The following is a 26,835-nucleotide window of genomic DNA, read 5'->3' as shown; positions in this document are numbered from 1 at the left end:
CCACATCATAGTATCCAATCATATTGGCCAGACAAGATTTCCCCTTAACAAAACCATGCTGTGTCCGAGCTAAAAATTAAGTCTTGTCTAGATGAGTCTGCAGTGCCTCCATTAATTTCCCTGGAACAGAAGATAAACTAACAGGTTTATAATTACTTGTCACCCTTTGATCCTCTTTTGTGAATTGTGGTCACATTTGCACATCTCCAGTCTATGGGTACCTCCCCTGAGTCCAAGGAAGCTCTCATGATCATGAAGTAAGGGTTTGCTTACTTCCTTTGCTGCCTCCTTTAATATAACTGGATAGATCCCATCCACTCCAGGTGCCTTTCTTAGGTTTATCTTCAACAATTTCTCCTCCACTTTCCTTTCAGATATTACAAAATCATCTAGCACACTGCCAGAGTTTAGTTCACCTCTGGCATTCCCCTCCCTGAATAACTCCTATTGTGCGAATGTAGATGCAAAATATTCATTTAGTTTGTTAGCCACCTGAGCAGGATCATCAACAGTTGAACCATCGATATCCAGTGGACCAATCTGATTCATGCCCTTCCTTCTAGGGTTTACATATGTAAAGAACTCTTTGCTGTTTTTCTTTGCACCCTTTGCCAAAGATTTCTCATAATCTGCCTTTGCCTGCCTAACATCCTTTGTGAGTTGGTTAAAGACCAGCTTATATCTATCGTAGGCTTCCACGTCACCCATTAATTTATAAGTATCCCATGCATTTTTCTTTTCTGTCCCCTGTCTCATTAGTTCATCTGACATCTGATGGGATCCTTCCACTTGTTCAGATTACGAACCTAAGGGGGCATAAATTCAAATTAAGAAAAGACAGATGTAGAATAGATGTGCGGAAATTTGCCTTTAGCCAGCGGGTAGTTAATTGCTGGAACAAACTTCCATCTGTCGTTGTGGAAGTTGATAGGTTGAATAAATTTAAGGAGGAACTGGACAGGCATTTGGAGGGAATGGTGCGATTTTTTTTTTTTTTTGGCTGATGCTGCATAAGTTCATACACTTGCTTTCTTGCATCACATGCCACTACTACTACAGTTTCAAAACTTCTGATGTCAACGTTTGCTCAGATCGTGTGAGTGAAATTATTCTTGCAGCAATGGAATCCTTTATCCCACACTCCACTTTAAAATCTCGTCCTTTATCTAAACCTTGGTTTTCCAATAAATGTGCTAAGGCTGTTCAAGAGAAGAATGTTGCATATCGCAATTGGCTTGTTTCTAATTCTTCAGTTTCATTTTCTGCTTACACCAAAGCTTGCAACAATTGTAAAGCAGTTATTAATCAGTCCAAAGTACAGTTTGAACAGGCTAAGAGTAGAAAACTTGCTACTTGCCCTAATGGTAGCCGAGCATTCTGGTCTCTTGCCAAAGTTATTGGCCGCAACTTTTGCCCATCTCTGCTCCAACCTCTGTCAAAACCAGATGGTTCTGTTGTCACTTCAGCCAAGGATAAAGCTGACCTGCTAGCATCCCATTTTTCTTCCAACTCATGTATTAATGATCTTGGTAAAACACCTCCCACCATTCCCAACACACTCCATTCAATGCCTCCTGTGGTCTTCTGTTAAAAGGATGTCAGAAGGATTTTGACAAATATTGATGCTAAGAAAGCTCAAGGTCCTGATGGTATTTCTCCACTTGTTCTCAAAACCTGTGCTCCTGAACTTACTCCTATTCTTTGCCGCCTTTTTTCACTTTCTTATTCCAAAGGTGTTTTTCCTTCTGCTTGGAAATTTGCTCATATCCAGCCAGTTCCTAAAAAGGGTGACAAATCCCTCCCATCCAATTATCGACCCATTGCAATTACTTCTACTCTTCCTAACGTAATGGAGAAATCAATTAATCACCAAGTCTTAAACTACATAGAAATCTTCAGTCTGATCAACGATCGCCAGTATGGATTCCGTCAGTGTTGATCCCCTGGTGATATTCCAGCTTATGTTATCCATTTATTTACTAATTCAATGGAAAGGTTCGGTGAAACACAAGTAGTTGCTCTTGACATCTCAAAGGCTTTCGATCGTGTTTGGCATAAAGGTCTTCTAAACAAGCTTCCATCTTATGGTTTACCAATTGTTTTTAGTAATTGGTTATCCAGTTTTCTCTCTGATCACTCACTGAGGGTGATGGTAGATGGTTCTCTGTCTTCTATCTTCTCCACTAATGCCGGTGTCCCCCAAGGTTCAATTCTTTCCCCCACTCTTTTCCTTTTGTATATTAATGACCTTCTTCCATTGACTGGAAATCCTATCCATAGTTTTGCCAATGATAGCACATTGCATTCCACTTTCCATTTTGAGAAACCTTGTCCAGCTCAATCAGCTTCAACTTCTCGAAAATCTGCTACCAATTCCTTAAATGCAGATCTTCAGGTAATTCTCCAGTGGGGCAAAGACAACTTAGTTGATTTCAACTAAGTTGTCTTTGCCCTTCTAAAACTCAGTCTTGTCTTATATCTCGCAAAAAGGACTCTTCTGCTCCTGTGCTTATCTTTAGTGACACTGCGATTTCTAGGCAAAATGATATATCTCTTTTGGGGATTACCCTGACTTCTAATCTCTCTTGGCACAAGCACATTACAAACATTGCTTCCTCTGCATCTAAAAAACTTGGTTTTCTCTTTCACTCTCGGCGTTACTTTTCTTAAAAACAGCTGCTCACTCTGTATAAATCGCAAATCTGCCATACCATGGAATATTGTTCCCACAACTGCGGTGGTGCCCCCGAAACCACTCTCAGGCTTCTTGATTCCATTCAGAAGAGGGCAGTTAGGTTAATTAATGATTCATCTTTAACAAAGTCTGTCCACTCACTGTCTCATAGACAGTACTGTTTCTGCTGCATGCCTCTTCTACAGATACTTCCATGGGCACTGTTCTTCTGAATTGGCTTCTATAATTCCCGCTGTCTCTTTCAAAACAGTCCGAACACGTGCTGCCACCAGCCAACATCCATTTACTGTCCAACTTCAAACTTACAGAACCAACTTTTCATCTTCCTTGTTTATTCATTCAACTGCTGTTTCCTGGAACAACCTTCCTTCATACATATTTCCTGAAAATTGCAGTCTACAGAAGTTCAAGTCCAATGTCAACAAATATCTTCTTTCATCTTCTCAACCTCCAACCCAAGCACGGTACTAAGTACTATAGGTTCTAATACCTCTCGTGTTTGGGGTTTACATAAAAAAAAAAAAAGTTATACAACGAAAATTTCAACTTCCGAGATCTTGAAACGAATTACCAAAAAACAATGTGTTATTGGGTTCACATTACGGTATTTTAACGATACAATGGTGTCTCTGGAGCTGATTAATATTGTACAGCGGGGTACAATGTATTGTATAGCTACGCACGTTGTTTGGAATGCCGTATTTATCAATGTTTAACATTCATTTTTTGCAATTAATGTTCATATTTTTGATGCATGGGGGGAAAAAAAAACTGGTAAACCCGGGAAATCGAAAAGCGAGAACTGCCTGTAATTGGCTTCCAAATCTTTAGTTTCATTTTCTGCCTACACCAAAGCTCGCAACAATTGTAAAGGAGTTATTAATCAGTCCAAATTACATTTCAAACAGGCTAAGAGTAGAAGACTTGCTTCTTGCCCTAATGGTAACCAAACATTCTGGTCTCTTGCCAAAACTTTGGCAGCAACATTTGCCCATCTCTGCTCCCACCTATATCAAAACTAGATGGTTCTACTGTCACTTCAGCCAAGGATAAAGCTGACCTGCTAGCATCCCATTTTTCTTCCAACTCACATATTAATGATCTTGGTAAAACACCTCCCACCATTTTCAACAAGCTCCATTCAATGCCTCCTGTGGTCTTCTGTCAAAAGGATGTCAGAAGGATTTTGACGAATCTTGATGTTAAGAAAGCTCCAAGTCCTGACGGTATTTCTCCACTTGTTCTCAAAATCTGTGCTCCTGAACTTGCTCCTGTTCTTTGCCACCTGTTTTCACTTTCTTATTCCAAAGGTGCTTTTCCTTCTGCTTGGAAATTTGCTCATATCCAGCCAGTACCTAAAAAGGGAGACAAATCCCTCCCATCCAATTATCGTCCCATTGCAATTACTTCTACTCTTTCTAAAGTAATAGAGAAATCAATTAATTGCCAACTCTCAAACTACCTAGAAACCTTCCGTCTAATCAACAATCGGCAGTATGGATTCCGTCAGTGTTGATCCACTGGTGATATTCCGGCTTATGTTACCCATTTATTTACTAATTCAATGGAAAAGTTCAGTGAAACACAAGCAGTTGCTCTTGACATCTCAAAGGCTTTCGATTGTGTTTAGCATAAAAGTCTTATAAACTAATTTCCATCTTATGGTTTGCCAACTGTTTTTTGTAATTGGTTATCCAGTTTTCTCTCTGATCGCTCACTGAGGGTGATGGTAGATGGCTCTGTCTTCTAACTACTCCACTAATGCTGGTGTCCCCCAAGGTTCAATTCTTTCCCCCACTCTTTTTCCTCTTGTATATTAATGACCTTCTTCCAAATGAATGATTTGTAGAATTTCTTAAGATACCGATTTAGATTAACTCAAGTTAATAGCGTAGCTTAATTTTCATTAAATTTAATTCAATACACGACAGATTAAAATATACTCTTGAAATATAAGAAAACGGACAAATTAATTTCCTCAACCTTACCATATACAAAATGGACACCAAAGTCGGAACTAGAATTTTCAGGAAAACACCCAAATTGGAAAATACTTTTGAGTCATATCATCCACTTAGTATAAAAAAAGCCGTCCTCTATAACCAAATTTATAACGCTATAAAATACAATTCCACACAAGATGACCTATTCAACGAACTTCAATACCTTATAGAAAAATACATATCCAGGAAATACCCTTTTCAGTTAATTCAACAAACGATTTCAACCGCCCAAAATAATATCAAAAAACCATCCAAACACACTACATGCAGTAACATACGTATTGTTCTTCCTTACCACAGCAATCTTGCCGGACAATACCGGTACTGACATCACTGTCATATTTTCAACATATATTAAACTGGGATCAATGTTTAATTCACATAAAGATACACATAAATATCAAACCTGTGACATGAATAATATTGTTTATTTAATCAAATGGCAACAAAACTGTAATGTATGCTACATTGTTAGCACCATCTTTAAATACAGCTCCACAACAACATCAAATACACGAGCATATTTTCATTACAATAGCTTTAGAACAGGACAATCAAACACAGAACTCACATTACATGTACAATCCCACCCCTTTAGTTGATTTAGCCATCCCCATTATTAAACTGAAATCTAATTTTAAAATTTTTCAGTACGAAGTCCTCATTATAGAATGGTTTCGCCATCATTCTAATTTTAACGTAATAAATACCAAATTACCCTATAACCTCTCTCCGGTTTGGAATCTCATGCACCTAAGATTCCCACGTGTATCAAAGAGCATCGTGGAAACATAGTCCTTTAAATACGTGCATTTTCACTTTCTTCTCACTATCGCCAACTGAAGACGTTAACAACGAAAGCCAATTCGTTACGGCTATTGGCATCCTCAGTTTACAGATATAGTTTCAATCATTTCCTACCTTAAATTCTATGACAACCAAGGACGAAGATGTGCACTTCTATTTCCTTGGGCATATTTTAACTCTGTTTTAGAACTAAATTTATCCATACTAATCCCAATTTAAACTCAAATTAGTATCCATCTTATCCTAAGTATCAACTGCAGATTATACAAAAGGTGAGTACCATAAAATTAAGCTACGCTATTAACTTGAGTCAATCTTCTTCCATTGACTGAAAATCCTATCCATAGTTTTGCTGATGATAGCACATTGCATTTAACTTTCCAGTTTGAGAAACCTCACCCTGCTCAATCAGCTTCAACTTCTCAAATATCCGCTACCAATTCCTTAAATGCCGATCTCCCGGTAATTCTTTCAGTGGAGTAAAGACAACTTAGCTGATTTCAATCCTCTGAAAATTCAGTCCTGTCTTATATCTCACAAAAAGGATTTGCCTGCTCCTATGTTTATGGTGACAATCCGATTTCTAGGCAAGATGATATATCTCTTTTGGGGATTACTCTCACTTTTAATCACTCTTGGCACAAGCACACTACAAATATTGCTTCCTCTGCATCTAAAAAAACTTGGTTTGCTCTTTCGCTCTCACCGTTACTTTTCTTCCAAACACTGTTCACTCTGTACAAATCCATCCTACCATGGAATATTGTTCCCACATCTGGGGCAGTGCCCCAAAAACCTCTCTCAGGCATCTAGATTCCATTCAGAAGAGGGCAATTAGGTTAATTAATGACTCATCTCTAACAGTCTCTGCCTCATACATTCTGTTTCTGCTGAATGTCTCTTCTACAGATACTTCCATGGCCGTTGTTCTTCTAAATTGGCTTCTATAATTCCTGCTCTCTCTTTTAAAACAGTCCGAACATGTGCCACCACCAGTCAACATTCATTTACTGTCCAACTTCAAACTCACAGAACCAACTTTTCATCTTCCCTGTTTATTCATTCAACTGTCGTTTTCTAGTACTACCTTCCTTCATACATTTTTCCTGAAAATTACAATCTACAGAAGTTCAAGTCTAATGTCAACAAATATCTTCTTTCATCTTCTCAATGTCCAACACATGCATGGTACTAAGTACTATAGGTTCTAATACTCTCTCGTGTTTGGGGTTTTCATTAAAAAAAAAAATTACTAATATTAATACTAACTGCAAGTCTTGTATTACCCACATAATCTCATTAACAAACCCTTCAAAAAGGCTATTAACATCAATCAGGAATGCTTTCTTCAACAACTCACCATCCTGGAATGGTGTTTTCTTCTTCTTTGCAAGAAAATGGAAAATTTTAAGGTAAGCAATAGAGGAATTTTTAGATTTTCACGGCGTCAGTGAAAACTGAATACTTTCCTGAGAGTTTTGATTTCATTTCCTTTATTTTCTTCTTTCTTATCTCAGACTTCAGTAGATAGCTTCCATTAAAGTTGCCGTGATTAGCCTGGAAATAAAGCTCAACATTATGCTTCTTTAGCAGTGCAACTGCAATAAACAAACAAATTTCCTTGTGATGTGGATGAAGCAATATGTTTCTTCCCACTTGACATTGAAATTATAAGTCCATTTACACTTATTTTATCCACTCAATTTGGTACAAAAAAGTAGCACAATAGTGCAGAGAAATTGTGCCACAATGTGCAACCCACATTCTACTTATTGTCACACTGTGTATGTGCAAGTTTACTAGAAAAGGAAAATCTTGTAAATTGCGATGCGACATTTTCCAAGTGAGGGACAGGACCTCCTGTAATTGTCAGGTGCCCTCCCTTGCTAGCTGTATAGTGCACATTGCACATCAGCATCCATCAAAGAGGTAAACTAACACAAACAAACTCACATGCTTTACATATGCATAATGTTGTTGCACTCCTTACTCTCATATTATGACCATTATTCATTATAAACGCTTTCCATAAAAATGTGGTCTCCAAAAAAAAGCATCACACCCATGAGGGACTGCATTGGGGAATGACTGGTCTAACCTAACCATGTATTGACTGATTTATGTTAAATAAATATACATAAATGTTCACTGGTTAGGTTAGACTTACTTGTAACTTACGATGTTAAATTAATTAAATTAATAAACATGTACCCTTTAAAAAACAATAAAAATTGGGAATCATCTGATGGGTGCTTTCAAGCTGTTACCCCATGAAAACTGTAAAATTTTAATTCAAAAAATACTCCACTAAAACTGTCTTTATAGTTAGGAAGGTAGAGAATGATTCTGTCATTAATTTTGACTCAACAAATTTTTGTGCAAAAAAGATTCTTCTCATGAATATTTAGAGAATACATAGATACCAAATCACAAATTAACACAACAGGATGAAAGAAGCATACAGCAAAAGCAACAAATTTCACAATTGTTTTGGGTGAAAAATTTCTGGGAATTATTCACATAACACTCACCATGCATCTCAGAAATGTGGAATCAACCCCTTTATGACAGCGAAGATGAAAATGAAAATTACCAAAACATTTGTATTGATGAGTGCAACAGTGGCAACGAGTTTCACCATTCTACTAACATTTCATTTAATAAGCACTGGTGAATTTGTGTTTCAAATATATGCAATAATTTTTTTTTCACCAAAATTTGCATTCTAAAACATGGGTGTCATGTAGAAAATCTCAATTGTTTTGATCACTATTCACATATATTTTTAAAAAAAAAGTGCAGTAAAACTTACTTCTAATTCGTTCAGTCGCTGCACTCTAGGAGTAAACTTGAAATTATCAACATCAACGGCAAAGGGTGGCTGCCAATCCTGTAATGCAAAAATAAAAGAAATATGACTAATTTTCTAATTAAACACAAACCACATAAGAACATTGTTTGGAAATATGATGTACAGAGAATTCATTTTATCGCTGGCAATGAATGAAATGTCATTCTAAATGTTTACCAGTGGTTGACATCTTGGCATTCCACCATCCAGGATTGGATTCAGAAATCAAAGTAAACAAAGTAACCACTAACATAAACATTATTATATTATTCAATTACTAGTTCTGTAAGGAAAACTTAAAGCTATCAAAGCATCAATTGAGAATTAGTAATATTTATAATATTTAAAAATGCCATTATTGACTGATAACAACATTAAGATGATCTTTATCTGCCTATTACATAAATGTTGAATCTTTCAGCACAGAAAAATCGTAAGAAATTTGTGTTGAAAATAGTATGAAGACCAGCATAAGTAGCAAATATATTTGCAAAAAGCTGCTGTAAATATTGTATCTTTCTAAAATAAAGTGGAAACATTCAATGCAGTTTCAACAGCACTCACACTAACCTAAATTTTCTTTGCCAGTCTTCATACTCCACACTGCAGGTTTTTTTTTTTTTTTTTTTTTTTTCCCACTCCAGAACAACCTAAGCCTTACAGAGGTTTGTTGTTATTTGGTTTTTAGGAGCATTAGCAACTAAAGTCATATTGCTCCAGGGATATGTGGTGATCATTCCATGACCTTTCCGCATCCTCGATATTTGGCGGTCATGGGTTCGAACCCAGTTCTAATCAAGAAGCATGTGCTACGCACTGCTCCTCCTGGCCACCATGCCGCCTTACAGAGGAAGAATATAACAATGATAATACAGATCTATTTACAGTCAATAAATAAATGGGATATAATACAGCATAATACAATGGAATATCATATATTACAGGTGATTTACATTTAGACAAAGCTGGGTGACAGAGATTTGTGTATTTCTCACAACACCTTTGTTATTATATTTTCTTGTTTGATCATAATTTACAATTTACTCTGAGTGATTAGCATACTATATTATTATTTTTTGAAATAATAATAATATAGCATACTATTTTTTGAAAATTTATTGTATTATTTATTATTATTGTATATATTTTTTATTTTATTTATTGAAATATTTATAGTTAATATATATATATATTTTTTTTATTTATTTATTTATTTATTTTTTTTTTTTTTTTTTTTATGAAAACCCCAAACACGAAAGGTATAGTACTTAGTACCGTGCATGGGTTGAAGAAGAAGTATGGGGGGTGGGGGATGCCGGAAACTTTGCTCTAGAGACTAAACATGAGTTTCACCACTTCAAGCCTCCAATAAGCAAAGTGGTGGCATTTCACCGGTTGATGAAAGTCATCTACCACCTACAAAAAAAATTGAAGTTCCCATGCCGGGAATTGAACCTGGGCCTCCTGGGCGAAAGCCAGGTATCCTAGCCACTAGACCACATATCTAATCATTTATTATTCTCATTTTCTAACTTCTTGATTATAGAACCTTTGTAATTCTTTTTTGATATTGATATCTTCAGCTAGAATATCAATGTTGGATTCATTTAGCAATCTTGCAGTTCTATTGAAATAGTTGAATTTTAGATTATCAGTTTTGAATGGCTCTAATGCCAGCAGATTGTGTCTTCTCAAAGCTCTTCGAGGGCAGCTAAAATTGATTAGGTAGAGCAGCTCGAGGGCATCCAGCTTTCCAGCCACAAGATGCATCAGGAATTTGCAGTCTACCACAGCCCTTCTTTGGGAGTGTTGTACCATCCCAAAGTGAGTGCACCATTCATAATAAGATTTTGTGTCCATTTCCAACCTAGACATTTCCACTAAAAATCTGACTATGGATTTCTGAATATGTTCCAGTTGTTTTATTTTGGTGTGAAGTTTCCATATCTGTGTGGTATATTGGGTTGATTATCATTATACATGCTATTTTTATGAGTTGTATGTTGGAAAAGTCAAAGCAAATTCTTTTAAGTAGTCCAAGCGATTTGGAGGCCTTTGCTGTGGTCTTACTGATATGGATATTGAAGTTCCCCTTGGCAGAAAACCATACTCCCAAATCTGAAATCTCTTGTACTCTCTTTATCTCATGATTATTGGTTTTGTAGGGATAACTGATTTTATGTTTTTTATGATAATCTGCAATAGAGATGGTGCAGCATTTGTCTAAGTTCAATGTTAGGCCATTATTTTTAATCCACAAGGTGATAGCGGCTAATCCTTTTTCCAGTGTTTCAGTCTTGTATTGATTTAATGGTTTTGTATATTTTGAGGTCATCTGCATACGAGAGCAATTTATGTCTACATGTTGCACACAATCTTGTATGTCATTAATGTATACTGCAAATAATAGAGGACCAAGAAGAGAACCCTGTGGGATACCCCTTTGGAAAGGAAAAGTGGAGGAGTAGCTTCCATCAAAAAGAACTCTGCTTTTCCTGTTGTAAAAGAAGTTTAGTGACAAGGCATTACTTAATATCCCTATGTGATTTAATTTGAGCCAAAGCAAATTGTGTGGTACCGAATCAAAGGCTTTTTGTAGGTCCAGATATATGATGTCTATTTGGTTGTTATTATCAAGGCCATGTTTGATATCATGTTCTAAGGAAAGTAGGTTGGTCACTGTTGACCCGACTATAAGGAAGCCATGATGAATGTGGCTGAACTTGTTCTTCACGAAGCAACATAGCTGAGAATATAAAATATTCTCAATGATCTTACTTAGTGGGTTAGCGTTGTGTATGGTTTAAAGGAGGCAGGGCTGTCTTTTGAACCCTTTTTAAATAGTGGGGCTGTTGTTGTTGTTATTTGGTTTTTAGGAGCATCAGCAACTAAGGCCATATTGCTCCGGGGATATGCGGTGGTCATTCCGACCTTTCCGCATCCTCCATATTTGGTGGCTCACGGGCTTGAACCCCAGTCTAATCAAGAAGTGTGTGCTACGCACTGCTGCTCCTGCCCACCTGGCTACGGAGGTGCCAAAAAAAATAGTGGGGTAATGGTAGTTTCCTTTAATCTTGCAAGGAGCGATCCCATTGTAAGATGGCATTTATCAGATATAACAGTTGTAGGACTATAAAGCAGTGTTTCCAGAGGGCCATGAGAAGACTATCAGTGTTTGTATCATAGTTTAAATTGAATTTGTTAAGGGCATTCAATAGAATATCTGGATCGACTTCAAATTGTGTCAGGATATCACTTATGTAATATGAGAAGGTGTTATCCAGCTTACTATTGTGATCAGATTTTTTTGTATACAGGTCACAGTAATATTTTGCAAAATCTTCTAACTTAATGGTATCAATTTTATTCACATGGTTATGGTTTTTATAACCCATTTTCCAATGCTTACAGAAAGGTCCCATATCATGCCTGTTTAGCATTGCATTTTGTAGATTGGATAAGTAATTTTGGTAGGCCAGATTGATATTGCTTTTTATCTGTCTTCTTAGGTTGGAGAACTGGATATAATTGTCATGTCCCTGTGTGTTTTTGTATTTGATGAACATTTTTTTTTTTTTTTTTTTTCCCTACGTAATTGAATTATTTCTTTAGTGAACCAACACGAAATTTTTTTGGTGTTTGGCTTGGTAAGGTTCATGGGTGTATTATTTTTGATAAGTGAGTCTAGGTTGTCATACAGCACATTTAGAATTGAGTTAGGATCTTGACTACTAAATAAGGTTTGCCAATTAGTGTTTGAAATTTCTTTTCTGATTTTGTCCCAGGGGGCTCTCATAAAGTTATAGGAGCATTGCCTGACTTCATTTTGGATATGTTTGGTTTTGAGATCAAAGTCAAGCAGTAATGCTAGATGATCCGAGTAGAAATAATTTGTAATATAATTAATATTTATGTCAAAGTTTGTAAATACTAGGTTCAAGGAGTTTCTCTTTTCTGGCAGGGAGTTTGCATTTTTGTTTTAGGTTCAGTCTAAGGAACATATCCTTCAGAAACTGCAATAAATAGGTATTTTTATTGTTGGGGTCTTCCTTACCCAATCCATACTCATAGTGAATGTTAAAATCACCTAGCACTATTGTTCTAACATCCCTCCCGGAGGAAATAAGTATGGATTCTAGTCCCTGCTGAAGTTTTTTTAAGGTGGTCTTTTTGACTGGGGGTGGTAAGTAGATTCCTACCTGTTATGTTGCCAGCTTTAGATTTGATATAAATGCCTTCAAATATCATCTAAGAAGATGATATCAGAGATGACTATTTTTTGGTGGAGAAAAATCATTACTCCTCCCCTTTTTTGTTTACCCTATCTTTTCTGATAATTTGAAATTTTGGGGGACAAATTTCTGAATCTAAGATGTCAGGGGTTAGCCAGGTCTAAGTAAGAACCCAGATATCAAAGTCAGATTGGCTTACCTCTGTTTTAAGTTTATTGAGCTTTTCAATGATGCTTCTATAGTTTTGGAGGTATATATTTAAGAAAATTCTTTTCTCTTTGTATCTGCCATAAGTCTTTTTATCAATTGATTGCTATTTAGTGTGGTTACTGTCTACATTTCCAAGGCTAGTTTTATTGTAATAAGTTTGTTATCCTTAGTGTTTTCTGAACCTAAAGACCTGAACTGTTACCCCATCAGGGAAGTTGAGTTTAGATTTCATTAGTCCTACATCCTTTTGATCAAAGCTGATTTTAAAGGTATATTTCGGGATATAATGATTTGATTTTTTTAGCTGATATATTGGTATTAATTTTTTTCTTGAAGTAGCATTCAAGGTCAGCCTCCTCCATAGAGGGTGCCAACCTGGAGACATGCCAGAAAATCTTTTTAGGAATAACCAAAAGATTTCCTCTATTCTCCCTTTCCAATGAATTCGATTTTGCTATCACTGGGCTTGTTGAAAGATCTATGATCAGTATTGACCTTGACCTGGTGAGGTTTCATTTCGACATCACCAATCCCCTTATCCTTTCCCCTTTCAGTGAATTTGACTTTGTTCTTTTTTGGATATATTCAACAATCCATCATCAGTAGTGTCACTTGTGTGTTTAGGTTTCGAATAATCGTCCTGGGTCTTATTATTGGATTTGTGTTGGTTATTAGAACCTTTTGATGTTGGGGCTGTTGATTAACCGGAGTCTTTGAGAAGAGTGTATCAGAATCTTCAGTGGATGAGAAGAGGGACCATAATTCTGAGAAATGTATCTGGGGTCAGATTTGATGGCTTTGTTCGCAGGTTCTGGGTTTTTCCTGCTCTTTGGGACCGCACATAGGGTTATATCACAGGCAGTCTGAGTTTGCCTGTCGACATTCAATGGTGCAGCCTCTATGTGAATTTGAGTTGAGGCAGATTTTTTATTAAGGTTGTGCTTGTACTCAGTGTTAGTTCCTTTATGTGAGTACACGTTACTCTTTACTTGTGAGTTAACGCTTGATTTAAACTGAGTATTGTCCAGCATTGAGTGACTGGTTTGTTCAGCCAACACTGGCCCATTGTTTTTTTTTCCCCTTTCAGTATCCTTTCCTGCTTGGAAGGAGTTAAGAGTGTGCATCCTGCAGTGGGCCAACCAAGCGTGACAGGTCTTTTAAGCTCTTGTTAAGATTTTTGAATTCATTATTAATATGGTTTAGGGTGGCAAGACTTGATTTGAGCTCCTGAATCTCCAAGATTGAGTGGCATTCTGAATTGTGCATTTTCTCCCTTTGGGAGTTGTAGATTCATAGCAGCTATTCCTCTGTTCCAAATCCTTGTGGTGGGAGAGAGACAGTGATGATCGAGGAGAGCCCTGATCAGAGGAATTCTTCAGAGTTATAAGGGTTGTCAGGTGTTGGGTTAAGAACTCATTCCCATTTTTCCAGTTGATGAAACCCCTTTTCCACTGCCAGTTTTAATTCCTGGGGTAATTAATGTTTTGGCTTGTCCTCGAATACCATGGCAATAACTTTGAGAATTTAACTTATATCACAAAGGTATCTTGAGATAAATTAAATAGACCTGAAAAGGCAATTTCCCATAATTCTGCTCTGCTGATTTTGAAAAGTCTTCATCTTTCTGTTGTGTAAAGGATGTTTACAAAGTTGGATGACGAAAAAGTATCTTAAATAAAATTCTCATAATACAATTTCATGATACAAATAATACTACATAATTATTATGCTTATTAAAGGAAATAAAAAAATTACAAAAGAAGAATATTAATGTGAAACGAATAATAATTATCATTTAACTTGAATTTCCTAATGAAATCAATCTTTTTAACTGCACACCTGTTTTGTTAACTTTCTCTTGTTTATTTCTTCTGGTCCTCCCATTGTAATACTAAACAGTAATCAGCCTTTGTTTATTGCCAACAGTTATGACAATTTCAAAACTAAGAAAACAGTCACAATGTGTATGTAAGTAATGAAGTTTGAAGCTCATATTATAACCTGAATCTGAATTTACCGAACATGCTGTCAACATGTTGGTAATTTGTCCTTGTTATTTCTCAAAATTTGTTAATAACATCCTTAAAATCAATCCACATTTCTTTCTTACCAGTCTCTACTTTCAAACTCTTCATAAAAGTCAATTTCCTTATCTGAGGACTGCCAAAAATCTTTAAATTTTGCATCTGAAACAACAGTGAATTTAAAACAGAAACAATCTGTCTTTGTGTAAGGCTTTTATGAACTACTTCATCAAGGCTAATTTTGTGTAATATGTAGGTAATCCAAACTTTCACATTCAACTGTTTTTCTTCAGAAATCTACATCCGGTGGCTTACAACATTTAAAGCACAATGAAATGTGACCAGATTTCAATGATAACTCACTTATGTAAAAGAAAACAAGTTTTGCAAAAAAAAATCTGTATGTGATGGCATCAAGTGGATACTTTTTCAAAATCAGCATGCAGGAATTGCTATACAACAGGTAAAATAAGACAGTATAATAAAATCATCACAGGCAAGTGTAATTTTCATGGGGGAGGGATATTTGATGAAATTAAAATAGGAAAATTAATAATTACTCATATTATATGGGTGACAATTTTCTGCGGGAGGGGGGTATCAAAAGATTCCAACATAACTTGATTTCTTTGTTCTGCAACAAAGCAATTTTTTATTAACATAGCAATGTATAACTTGTGGGCATCATTGCACAGGTGATAAAATGACAATCAATCTGCAATTTTAAACAAAAATTACAGTATATTAAATAATTCAATAATAACATATGCTTCAGCATGGACCATAAAAAAATAATGTTTCAAGTATGTGAGTCAGCTGTACTCAGACTTATACACTGAGTAGACAGAAATCATGGATACCTACCTAGTAATGGGTAGGCTCACCTTTCACCCAGATAAGGGCAGAGTCCACGAAAGCATTCCACAGGTATTTCCATCCATGCTTGCTGCACAGCTGTCCATAATTCCATCGCATTACTGGGTGAAGGATCCAAAGCTCAAATGGACCTTTCCACGGCATCCCAAACATGCTCCACAGGGTTCATGTCCGGTGAACAGGGAGGCCATTCCGTGGTGGTAAAATCTGCAGAATGCTGTTAGAACCACGTTCTAGTCACTACGGTTCTGTGGGGAGGTGCACTGTCCTGCTGAAAGAGGACATTGCTCTGTGGGTGCAAAATGACCATGAAGGGATGCAGATGGTCTGCAAGGATGGATGTAACCTGGACTGTTCAGAGATGCATCTAGATGTACCAGAGGTCTCAATAGGTGCCAGTTGAACATGCCCCCAGACCATTACCGACCATCCACCTGCCTGAACAGTTCCTTGTTGACATGGCAGGTGCATAGTCTCGTGTGGTTTCCACCATATACGCACCCTCCCATCAACTCAAAATAACTGGAAACGGGAGACCAGTGCCGATGTTCTTTCGCCCAATTGAGGTGTAGAGTACTGTGTCGTAGTGTTAGCAATGGGACTCTGGTGGGTTGGTGGCTCCTATAACCTATTGTGACTAATGATCTCCTGATGGTCTTGGTGGAGATATTTGTGGCATCTCCCTCATTGAAGTCAGCGATGATTTGTGCCACTATAGCTCTACAGTAGGCTGAAACAATGTGAGACAGACATCAACGGCCATGTTCATCCACCACCTTTCTCTGCCCACAGTGCTGTCCGTGATGAGATGTTATTCCGGAGATGGTGCATTCCTGATACTGTCAAATGGGGATAGTGCAATTTCTGTACCACCTCTGCGATGCAGGGACTCATACGTCAGGCATCCAACATCCCTCTTTCAAAGTCAGTTAACTCATGACATTTATCCATACTGACATCGAATTACTGTCTATGCAAATTCAGTGTACCTATGTACCTGCCAAGCAGTGGGTTCGTCCACTAGCAAGAGGTGTGTGACAGCATCAACGGCCACGTTCATCCACCACCTTTCTCTGCCCACAGTGCTGTCCGTGACGAGATGTTATTCCGGAGATGGTGCATTCCTGATACACTCTTGATACTGTCAAACGGGGATAGTGCAAATTGCATTGCCCAGGAACCAGATATCCTATGAATTCTATCCTTTCAGTGTAATTTGAAACAAAGAAATGAAAAAAATGTTGAAAAGCTACTGAACTAATAATGGTTTAACAGTCACTCATTAATATGCACAAAAGAAATATCACTAGACTTCTGAAGGATGCTTAAATCTCTGGAACCAAAGAAATTGGCTACAAATGCCAACTTTCTCATCAAATGTAGAAATCAACCCAAATAAAGAAGTGTTGCATCTTGAAGATCAGGCAATAGGAGGTATTCAGGCACATTCTCAATCACATATCCTTCTCAGGTATGTGAACAAAGAAGGGGGCTACAATATGCATCCCCTCACTTCCTCTACTTGAACTTCGTCACTGAACTAAGTACAATCCTAGAGAATATTAAAGGTTGCTGGGTTACAGTTCAACAAAGGCACTGAAATTAGTTGAAACCTGTGTGCAACTCTGCAATCAATTTTTTTTCTTTTAACATTTTGGTTCCCCCCCCCCCAAGCAATGGTAGCCTTTGGCTCCAAGTAGAGATAACACCATTATCCATGGCTCAATGTAAGTTACTGGTATCTTTTAAACAAATGGCATCACCAAAAGGCAACTCCCATTTGACAGCTGTTTCAATCCAGTTTCTCATCAGACAACTGGCAGCCTCAATAAGAAAAAACATGTGAATAATTAACTATATCATATCTAAAATAGCAGCAGAGCAATGTATAGAAGAAAAATTTCCTAAAAATTTACTGTATTTTTAACGCCTGATATTACTGTATTAACTGTTACTATATCTTTAACCCCTATTATTGGACTATATTTGCCTGAGAAAGACACAAAACCATAATGATTTCATGTTGTCTGCATGCTGATTATTTAATATAAAAGTTATTGTTTTAGGAAAGTGAATAGAAAAAGAAAGTGTAAATGAAGGAAGGAAAATGATTTTTTTTTTTTTTTTTTTAAATAACTACAATAAATTCTGTAAAATTTAGTCCTTTACAATCAGGAATTCTTCAAAATTTGACACATTTTATTAAAAATAAATAAATAAACATTTTAAAATCCAAAAATATTAATAAAAATATTAATTAAGAAAGCAATCCAGCAAACATGTGAACAATTGCATTTGTCAGAAGGGGGGGGGACATTTTACTCTAAGATTCTTGCAACATACTATTTTGTCCTTTAAATCTTGCTAGCTGCAAAATCAGTTTACACTGCATGGAAAATGTAATAGTCTTAATTCTCACAATAGAACAGACTTGATGGCCACAAGTTTCCCTGGTATTCCACTACTTTCAAACAGAATTCCTTGTCAAAAGATTAATCTGCCATTTCTTTAAAAGATGAGACTTCTATGTTCAGTCTCATCTTTCAAATCAGTTTTTTTGGTATGACAGCCTGTTTTAGGAACAAGGAATCCCTCATCAGAAAGTACATGGGCTGTAGTATCAATGGGCAGACTTAACATCTGCACAGAAATTTGTTGATGTGAGATACCATGCAGTATATAAAGAGTTTTCAAAGCTATCTGACAAAACAGATAGCTTTAGCTATATTACAGCAAAAGCTTTCTGTTTTGTCTGCTGTTGTCACTAGACAGCTGCTGCTATATGAAGAGCAACTGGTTAGCCCTGCAACAGAACAGACATAGCAGCTTATCTTTAAAACCGATTGGAAAAACCAAAACTTTTGAAAAATAGAAAGTAAACATTTTTAGCAAAGCCAAAAGTGTATTTATTTTAAAGATAAAACCAGGGCAACTCTTTACAAAAGAAAATTTATTCTACTGTGAAAATTAAGACTATTGCATTATCAGTATAGCTTAAATCCTGTTGTCTGCAAACATTTTATAACTTCAGTAGTAGGGAAAATCATGGAGACAATGATCAAAGTTGGAATTCAGGATCATTTAGATAGAAATGGAATTCTGAAGGATACTCAGGCATGGTTTTGTAAGGATCATTTAGATAGAAATGGAATTCTGAAGGATACTCAGGCATGGTTTTGTAAAGGGAAAATCATGTTTAACTAATCTGGTTAGTTATTTTGACAGGCTCACTCAAAAGCTGGACTTTGGGAATAATTTTGACACTGTTTATTTGGATTTCAGCAAAGCTTTGACTCAGTCCCACATGAGCAGTTACTTTATAAGCTGGAACAGGTTGGAATCACAGGGAAAATCCTTAGATGGATAGCTGGATGGCTTCGGGGCAGGAGGCAGAGGGTTGTGATAAATGATTATTCCTCAGATTGGGTTGATGTAAGAAGTGGAGTTCCCCAAGGATCAGTATTAGGACCACTGTTGTTTTTGATTTTCATAAATGACATCGATGAAGGGACAGAGGGCATGTCTAAATTTGCAGATGATGTAAAGATTGGTAGAGTAGTTAATGACCGCCGCCAAGCAGAGCTTCTTCAGAATGACCTAGATAGACTTCTGGGATGGTCAGAAAAATGGCAGCTATGCTTTAATCCAGCAAAGTGTAAGGTACTGCACCTGAGGAACAGTAACTCCAAAATAACTTATACACTTGGCAGAGTTGAACTAAAGCCGGTAGTGGAGGAAAGTTACTTGGATGTTACGATACGGTCAGACTAAGTTCTCCGAGCATTGTAGACAGGTTGCAAGGAAGGTCCATGGTGTTCTATCAATGATGTATCGAACAATTGCTAGTAGAGATAAGGAAGTCATAATCCCATTGTATAAGGCTATTGTTACACCACACTTGGAATACTGTTCAGGTATGGAGATCGCATGGAGTGTGCTTCTTGAAAGGGTCCAGAGACGGGTGACCCACCTGGTTGGATTGGCAAAAGGGCGTCCATATGAAGAAAGCCTTCAAATATGGGTTGCAGAGCTTGGAAACTAAGCACCTTAGAGGAGACTTGATTGAGGTGTTTAAGGCTCTGAGAGGCATAAGCAAAATGAATAAGGACAAAATTTTCACGGTTATTGACGATTCCAGAACAAGGGGGCATAATTTCAAGTTACAGGGAAAGATGTTTAGACTGGATTGCAGGAAGTTTTATTTTAGCCAGAGAGTTATAAATTACTGGAATAAGTTGCCTACATGGGTGGTAAAAGCTGACAGTTTGGGGAAATTCAAAGGTCAGCTGGATAATTATCTACAGGAGAAGGGAAACACTTAGGTTGTCCATTTTCTTTTCTCTTATTTATTAGTTATTTTATTCTTATCATTTTTTTTGTTATTTTATTATTATTGTTTTGTCAAATAAAACAGATAATGATAGCTAGATAAATAATCAGAACAAGAAACAGTATTGCATAAATATAATAATCGAGACAAGAAATCATATTGTACAAATAATAATAATTGAGAGAAAAAAACCGATTGTATATAATAATTAAACAAAATAGAGAACTTAATTTCTGTAGTTGAAGAAGCAAACAACTGGCAAGAAACATTTGTTCTCATTACGCTGAAACCAAAGGTGCAAAAGGCAAAATGAATAACAAAAATGGAAGCATTTCATTCCCCTCCAGATGTTTTGATTAATTACGCTATATATACAATAACTTACGATTTCCAAAACTACTTAAGAGCAAATGTATCATTAAGAAGATAGAGAAAGGAAGGGTGATTAATCTTGAATCAGCAACTGATACAATAGATATTTTCACAGGGGATCTGTGAGAGCAGGCACCGTTACTCTAGGGTTAGGAATTACTGTAAGAAGAAAGAATTCAATAAAGCCATTATTTGGATAATGTTAACTCAGAGGAGCACTTGATAATGTTCCATTTGTTTTCAAACAATTTCACAATTACAAATTAGAGCCTTGGACAAAGGCATGATTTCACACATTACGGCTTATTTTCACTAATTCATTATAAGCCAGATAAACATTGCACAGATGGTGGTAAAACTAAGTGTATAGTGGATCAGGGAAAATCTCAATGACAGAGCCAATCCAATATATATAATGCCTTTCTACTGTTATGCTACTGAGAACAGGTGACAAAACCTTGCATAAACATGACTGGCTGTGGTTCTGGGGATAATATAAAAAAAGGATATAACAACATACACTGTAAGATCAATCCAATAACACTACCACAAAAAATGTACAACACATTAACTGTTGCACTAGTATTATCAACTACAATAAAGTAGTGTCATGGAAACCCTTCTGGTGACTTAAGAGTGTAGTGGAGTGTAAAAAGATTTTTTTTTTCTTTTTATCCTTTGTTCATACCAACTATTTCAATGAAAATTTTTGATTTTATCTAAATTACTTTCTAAGAATGGAGTGTTGTTGTCAGTGGAGGGTTATTTTATTCAGATTTATTTTAAAAAAATAAGTCAATTTTCCACATTACAATTTAGCATGTTTTTGTCCAGCAAATACAGTGCTACAGGATTGTTACACATTGTTTTATATGAGAATCTAACAAGTCAAATCTGGATTAAACATGCCTAATTAACAAAAATCATAAAACAATTTTTACACCAGAGTGGTAGCACAGTTTCTTACAAAATGAAAATGAACATGGAAGGATAAAAAAAAAAAAAAAAACATCACAAAAGGCTCACTTATCATCCTGTTATTCACAGCATTACAAGTACCTGCTGAAACTGATGCAAAGTGCATGCCTTAAGTATATCAAAAATAATCCATGACTATATCCCCCTCTCCTTTTGACATAATAAAAAAAAAAAAAAAAAAAAAAAAATCTCATTTAAGAGCATTTAATACTCTTCTTGCTAACGTGTATTCATGCACAAAATTGTTATGAGAAAAAGTTTCAATATCTATCAAACTACAAAATATTCTGTTCTCATTATGAAATTCAAAATTCTAATATTAAAATAACCATATTTTATCATACATCCTCTACAAAGAAAATTACACTTTTTTTATTATAAATAAAGAACTGTACATAAAAATATTCTTATCGTTTACATCTAAAAATATTTAATATAAATATATTTTTTACATATTCGCAATATTTTGGATGGGGGTAAACTGAAAATTAAAAGAACCTTCTTCGTTTAAATGTGGTAACCAGTCTAAACGAAATTACGAGTTTTGAACTGCAAGTATATGTTTAGCCCTTTATTAGTATCCTTTTTTTTATTTATTTATTTATTTATATATATATATATATATATATATATATTTTTTTTTTTTTTTTTTTTTCATATTATGAGAATTCGAGTTTAAACGGCAGCCATATTGTCTTTCTTCAATCTCACGTATGCATAGCCAAGAAGGAAGCCTCTCCCTACACTCAGTCATACTAAACTGCCTTGGTAGAGAAGTGTACCATAATAAAACAGAGGTCATCAACACAAGCATGTTTTAAAATCAGCATTCAGGGAACAATATACTACGAAATTCTAAAAATGGGTTCTCAAATATCAAGAAAAATGTAATGAAAACTTAACAAAATTGCTTATGCAGTCAACTGTTTCAGTAACGTTTTATTAACATAAATATGAAAAACGCCAGCTTTCTTTATTGTAACTAATAAGCTAATCGTTCAATAGATGTTTTTTGTTTTTTTTAAGGTAGTAACTAAACACTCTAAAAGACAAAAAAAAAAAAAAAAAAAATTGTATCCACTCGAATCTACTTCATCGCTAAAAGAGAATGCACTCTCAGATACAGGCCATATTTCAAAACGATCTCGTTTTGAAAAATTGGCACAAAACATTGCTACGTTAGGTTCTCAATCGCACCCACACGGATACAAAATTCTGTTTATACATTTTAAACTTTGTATGAAAGCGTATATGTTTAATTAAGTAAAACGTCGTTATCTCCAAGGGTAGACGCCATAAATAACGAAAGGGAGTGAGAGAAAAAAAATAATGGCCTCCTTCAGCTTGTTTAAATGCCTCTTACCCAGTCAGTTAAACATTACTAATAACAATTAAATGCCTTCAGATTACTAGCGTTTCATTAAATTATCCAATGGAAACTCTCAAATGTCAATAAGTCTATTGTCAGTTTCAAAAGAATTTCATGTCTACTATTATGCTCGTGGTATGAACAAAGCAACGCTATTCATTAAACGTTTCATTTATTTATTTCAAACGTTTATATTTATTTATATTCATTCCACAATACCAACGACTGTTTTTTCCATAAACAAAAGTAAACATTAAATGTATTTAAAGTTTACTAACCGCTGGTGGCTTTATTTTACAAATTCCCGTTTGTTCCGCTATTGGCCTTATCTTTGCTATGAATCCAAGAGGATCTTTAAATTCTTCGGATGTTGGTTCAAACACAGGAGCCTCAGGTGGAGGCGTAAATTCAAACTCCGCAGAGGTCATGGTCACTTTAAATTAACACAAACTCAGCTTGGAAGCATTATACACAACATAGAATCTTTACTGGCAACTAGAAGCCACGCATTCATCTATACAAACATCACACCAAACAACAATCCCAAATCTCGTAGCCTCACGACATCACAACGTTAAACATCCAAGGCAGATCTAAAGGTTTTATACACAATATTATGTTTCGGTCAAACATCAAAACACCGATCGCATAAAAAGAAACAAAAATCACACTATTCAACTTAAAAAGGTACGAACTTCAAAGTTATTGAAGTTAAACTTAAATTATACGTTCCTACGATCGGTATATTTTTAATTGTTAGCGGAAGAATACAAAACTAAACATTTTTCTTCGCCGAACGCTTTCGCTTCAGCGCATATATCTCTGATAAAGATTTTGCCCTCTAGTGTCTGAAATTTCCGAGTCGAGAGCTTGCTTCAGATTGTAATAAAAAAAATATGAGACAAACTTGTGTGTGTTAAGCCAATGACACTAAGGCAAAGAGTTGCTATATTTGTGGTCCATTTGCCTGTTTTATTGGAATAAAAACATGGTTATTCTTTCCTGAGATCGACTAATGTAAAAGAAAACCCTCCTGAGTAGTACAGTTCACATAATCACTGTTTTCCCAACAACGGTTGGATAAGACTTGAGTTATAATTTCGTCAATCACAAGAAATTTTTATAGCCTGTTTTCAAACAAAAAACACGCAATTTACTGACAATATCAGCGCAATATGATCTCAGCCGCTGATGTGCCTAAAATCCTACAACAACCAACTAGCAAATGGAGATGATCAGCATCAGGCAGTAGTCCTTCAGTATAACAGGCCTAAAAGATTGTCAGAAAGATGATACGTTTTTCACTATATATGTTTTTTTCTATTCTGCTCGATAAAATTAACAGAATACAATGTTTTTCGTGAATATTTTATTGTGAACAGTGTCACCGAAGGCGAATATTTGATATAATAGGCATCCTGGAACGCAAATTCCGAATATCCAATAGAACTCGATCTACCACCTACAGAGCAACACATTATTTTGGCAGCCTCAGTAAGATAGCCAAATCTCCAGTACTCAGGATGGCAAGTCTTCGACGTTTAGATGATTCTTTTAGATGGCAGAACGTTGGACGACTTGAAGCCGGGAACTCGCAAGCGGAGGTGGCATGATGGCTTAATGTGTCATGCAGAGTTGTCTAGAAACTATGCAGAGACAGAAAACATTATAAGAAGAGAGCTGGTCAAGGGATAAATCAACCAGAACAGGCCGGAATCTGGCTCAAACAGCAAGGCAGCAACCCTACGATATTCTGGAATAAACGACCGACGACCGCTTGACGTTACTGCGGCCACAGGTAAAAACATTTTAAACCGGACTGTGTTATAACTGCTCAATTCAAGTGAACTCCACGCTAGGAAGCCAATGGTTTGGAACCCAGAGCCTTCCATCCATTTCTCTCCTACCGAATTTGGGAAAACTCTACGAACGACTACTCTCCCCAAGAATCTATGATTTATTCCAAGCTCAAGATATTTTTTCACCTCACCAGTATGGATTCGTTAAGGGCAAGTCCAGTAACTTCTTGCGTTAAGAAATTACATCCAGAGTTCCACATCCAAATATGAAATAGCCACCTTCATATACTTTGTGGGTGCTTTTTACTCCCTCTTGTGGGAGAGCGCCCTCGCAAGACTTCTGAACATCTCATACTCCTCTTTATTGTACCAAGCTGTCCAAGCCTAATTTCATCACAGATCTATACAGGTTACCTCAAAATCCGGCGAATTAACACGAGGTGTCCATAGTGAGTGTCTTCAGGGTTCAGAATAGCCAGACAGCAATTTCTGCTAACAGGCTGTGTAAAGCTAAACCGTCCATGTAGATGGTCACTGGAAATAATGGATGAATACCTTAGGACCTAACAATGGACATTCTTCTGTGATGAAGCCTGGTTTATATGACTAGTTATATAAACAATAAGAATATTCTTCTGTGTGGTACAGAAAATCCTCATGCAGTACAGGGAAATTTCCCAACACTTTGTTTAGATTGGAGTATTAATTAATTAATTCCGTTTAATAGCTATTGATCAGGATTCTATTCAATACGTGTATTACATACATATGTTGTATAACTCTTCAAATCAATATGGTGTATAGGATGAATTCCGGCGGAATCAAAATTTTTCGCAGGTAGCATAAACTCCCGTTCCTGGTATTAATATTGTCAATACATTTTTGTGTACTGAGGAGGAAGTTTTCAAAGTGCGATTTTTATCTACAGGTTAGTGCAATAAGTCATATAACATGTGACAATAACCAAGCTATTCCAATTGGTCCACCCGTTCAAAAGGAACATTACCACATTTATACGGCGCCTTCATAGCCAGGTGGGCAAGAGCAACAGTGCGTAGCACATGCTTCTTAATTAGAACGGAGTTCGAGCCAGTGACCACCAAATACGGAGGATGCAGAAAAGGCCAAGGAATGACCACCGCATATCCCCGGAGCAATATGGCTTTAGTTGCTAATGCTCCTAAAAACCAAACAACAACAACCACGTTTATAACCATTAGCCTACTTTGTAAATCTGAAAATGTCTACAATAAAAAGAAGAAATGAAAGCAACCTATTCAGCATCATTCATATTTAAATAAAATAAAAAATAATTGAATAAAAAAAATAAAATAATTAAATAAAATTAAAAGGGGGAAAACGTTAGAATTGGTAGCCAAAAGTCGTTGTGCGAGGTTCAAATTTGAATGATTCAATTTTTGATGTGTGGGGCGTACTCTGGTGTACAGGTAGAGTGGGGTAGGGAGATTGAAGACTGGAGGAAAAGACAGAAGAATGGGGATGATAGAGAAGGGGACCCTGGTGGTCAGTGGGGCCTGCTCAAACCCCACCAGAGTAAAGGAGGGATGGTAAGGAAGGGAGGAGGGTATAAAGTAAATCGAGACAGGGAGCTCGATTTAGAGATTTAGATCGCCAATAAGGCAGTTTGCAGCAAAGCACACGGTCAGGTCCGGTAATATCAGACTAGTCTCCACGGGCCTCCGTAGCCGACTGGGCAGGAGCGGGAGTGCAGTAGCACACGCTCTTTGCGTAGACCGGGGTTCAAGCCCCTGACTGCTGAATACGGACGGTCGATCTGCCAATCCGCATTGGACCAGCGTGGCAGATTATGGTCCATTTCCCTCAACATGAATTGTTGAGGAGGCTTCCATCCTGCAGTGGGTTGATAATGGCTGCACTTTACTTTTTACTTTTTTTAGTCTCCACAAAGGCGCAATCAGGTAGTTGTCATTCGTGAGACTCAGGTCCCGTCAATGTTGTCTTGAATGTAGCCAGGTCCAGTGTTTGTCGCGTTTTCATCACTCTTGTCCTGGAAGTGGAGTTTACTGGGCGGATCTGTTGGTCATTAGTAGTCGTGTTTCAGTTAGTCACATTTCATGATGACTTGTCGGGGGATTGGAGTTCACTCTAGGCTTCGTTCCGTTCTGTGGTCAGTCGCCTCCGATTTTATCACTTAATTAGCACTGGATATATCAGTCGGAAATTATGGCATGTGTCCTAGTAGAATATAATACGATTTTTCTCACACTAGTGTGGTTCGCCAAAATATAACAAAAGCTTGCCTGCTTT

The 26,835-nt window shown here is 36.5% G+C and overlaps 1 protein-coding gene across 5 annotated transcripts in view; it reads right to left on the bottom strand.

The window, feature by feature from the left end:
* Nucleotides 1–23,438, bottom strand: part of Kdm5 (Lysine demethylase 5) — a 589,167-nt gene extending 565,729 nt beyond the window's left edge. For all 5 annotated transcript variants that reach the window (XM_090384917.1, XM_090384920.1, XM_090384918.1 and 2 more), the window contains exons 1-2: nucleotides 23,026–23,438; nucleotides 8,318–8,395 (exon numbers count right to left, since the gene is read on the bottom strand). In XM_090384917.1, the coding sequence (XP_090241043.1) occupies nucleotides 8,318–8,395; nucleotides 23,026–23,175 (228 nt within the window). In that variant the 5' untranslated portion in view covers nucleotides 23,176–23,438. The remainder of the gene's footprint in view (nucleotides 1–8,317; nucleotides 8,396–23,025) is intronic.
* Between the last annotated feature and the right edge of the window lie 3,397 nt (nucleotides 23,439–26,835).

The sequence above is a fragment of the Mastigoproctus giganteus genome, chromosome 11 (genome assembly GCF_048544385.1).
Source record: "Mastigoproctus giganteus isolate SK-2022 chromosome 11, ASM4854438v1, whole genome shotgun sequence".
Lineage (NCBI taxonomy): Eukaryota > Metazoa > Arthropoda > Arachnida > Uropygi > Thelyphonidae > Mastigoproctus > Mastigoproctus giganteus.
The sequence above is the reverse complement of the archived record's forward strand: the minus strand, read 5'-3'. Positions and strand labels throughout refer to the sequence as shown.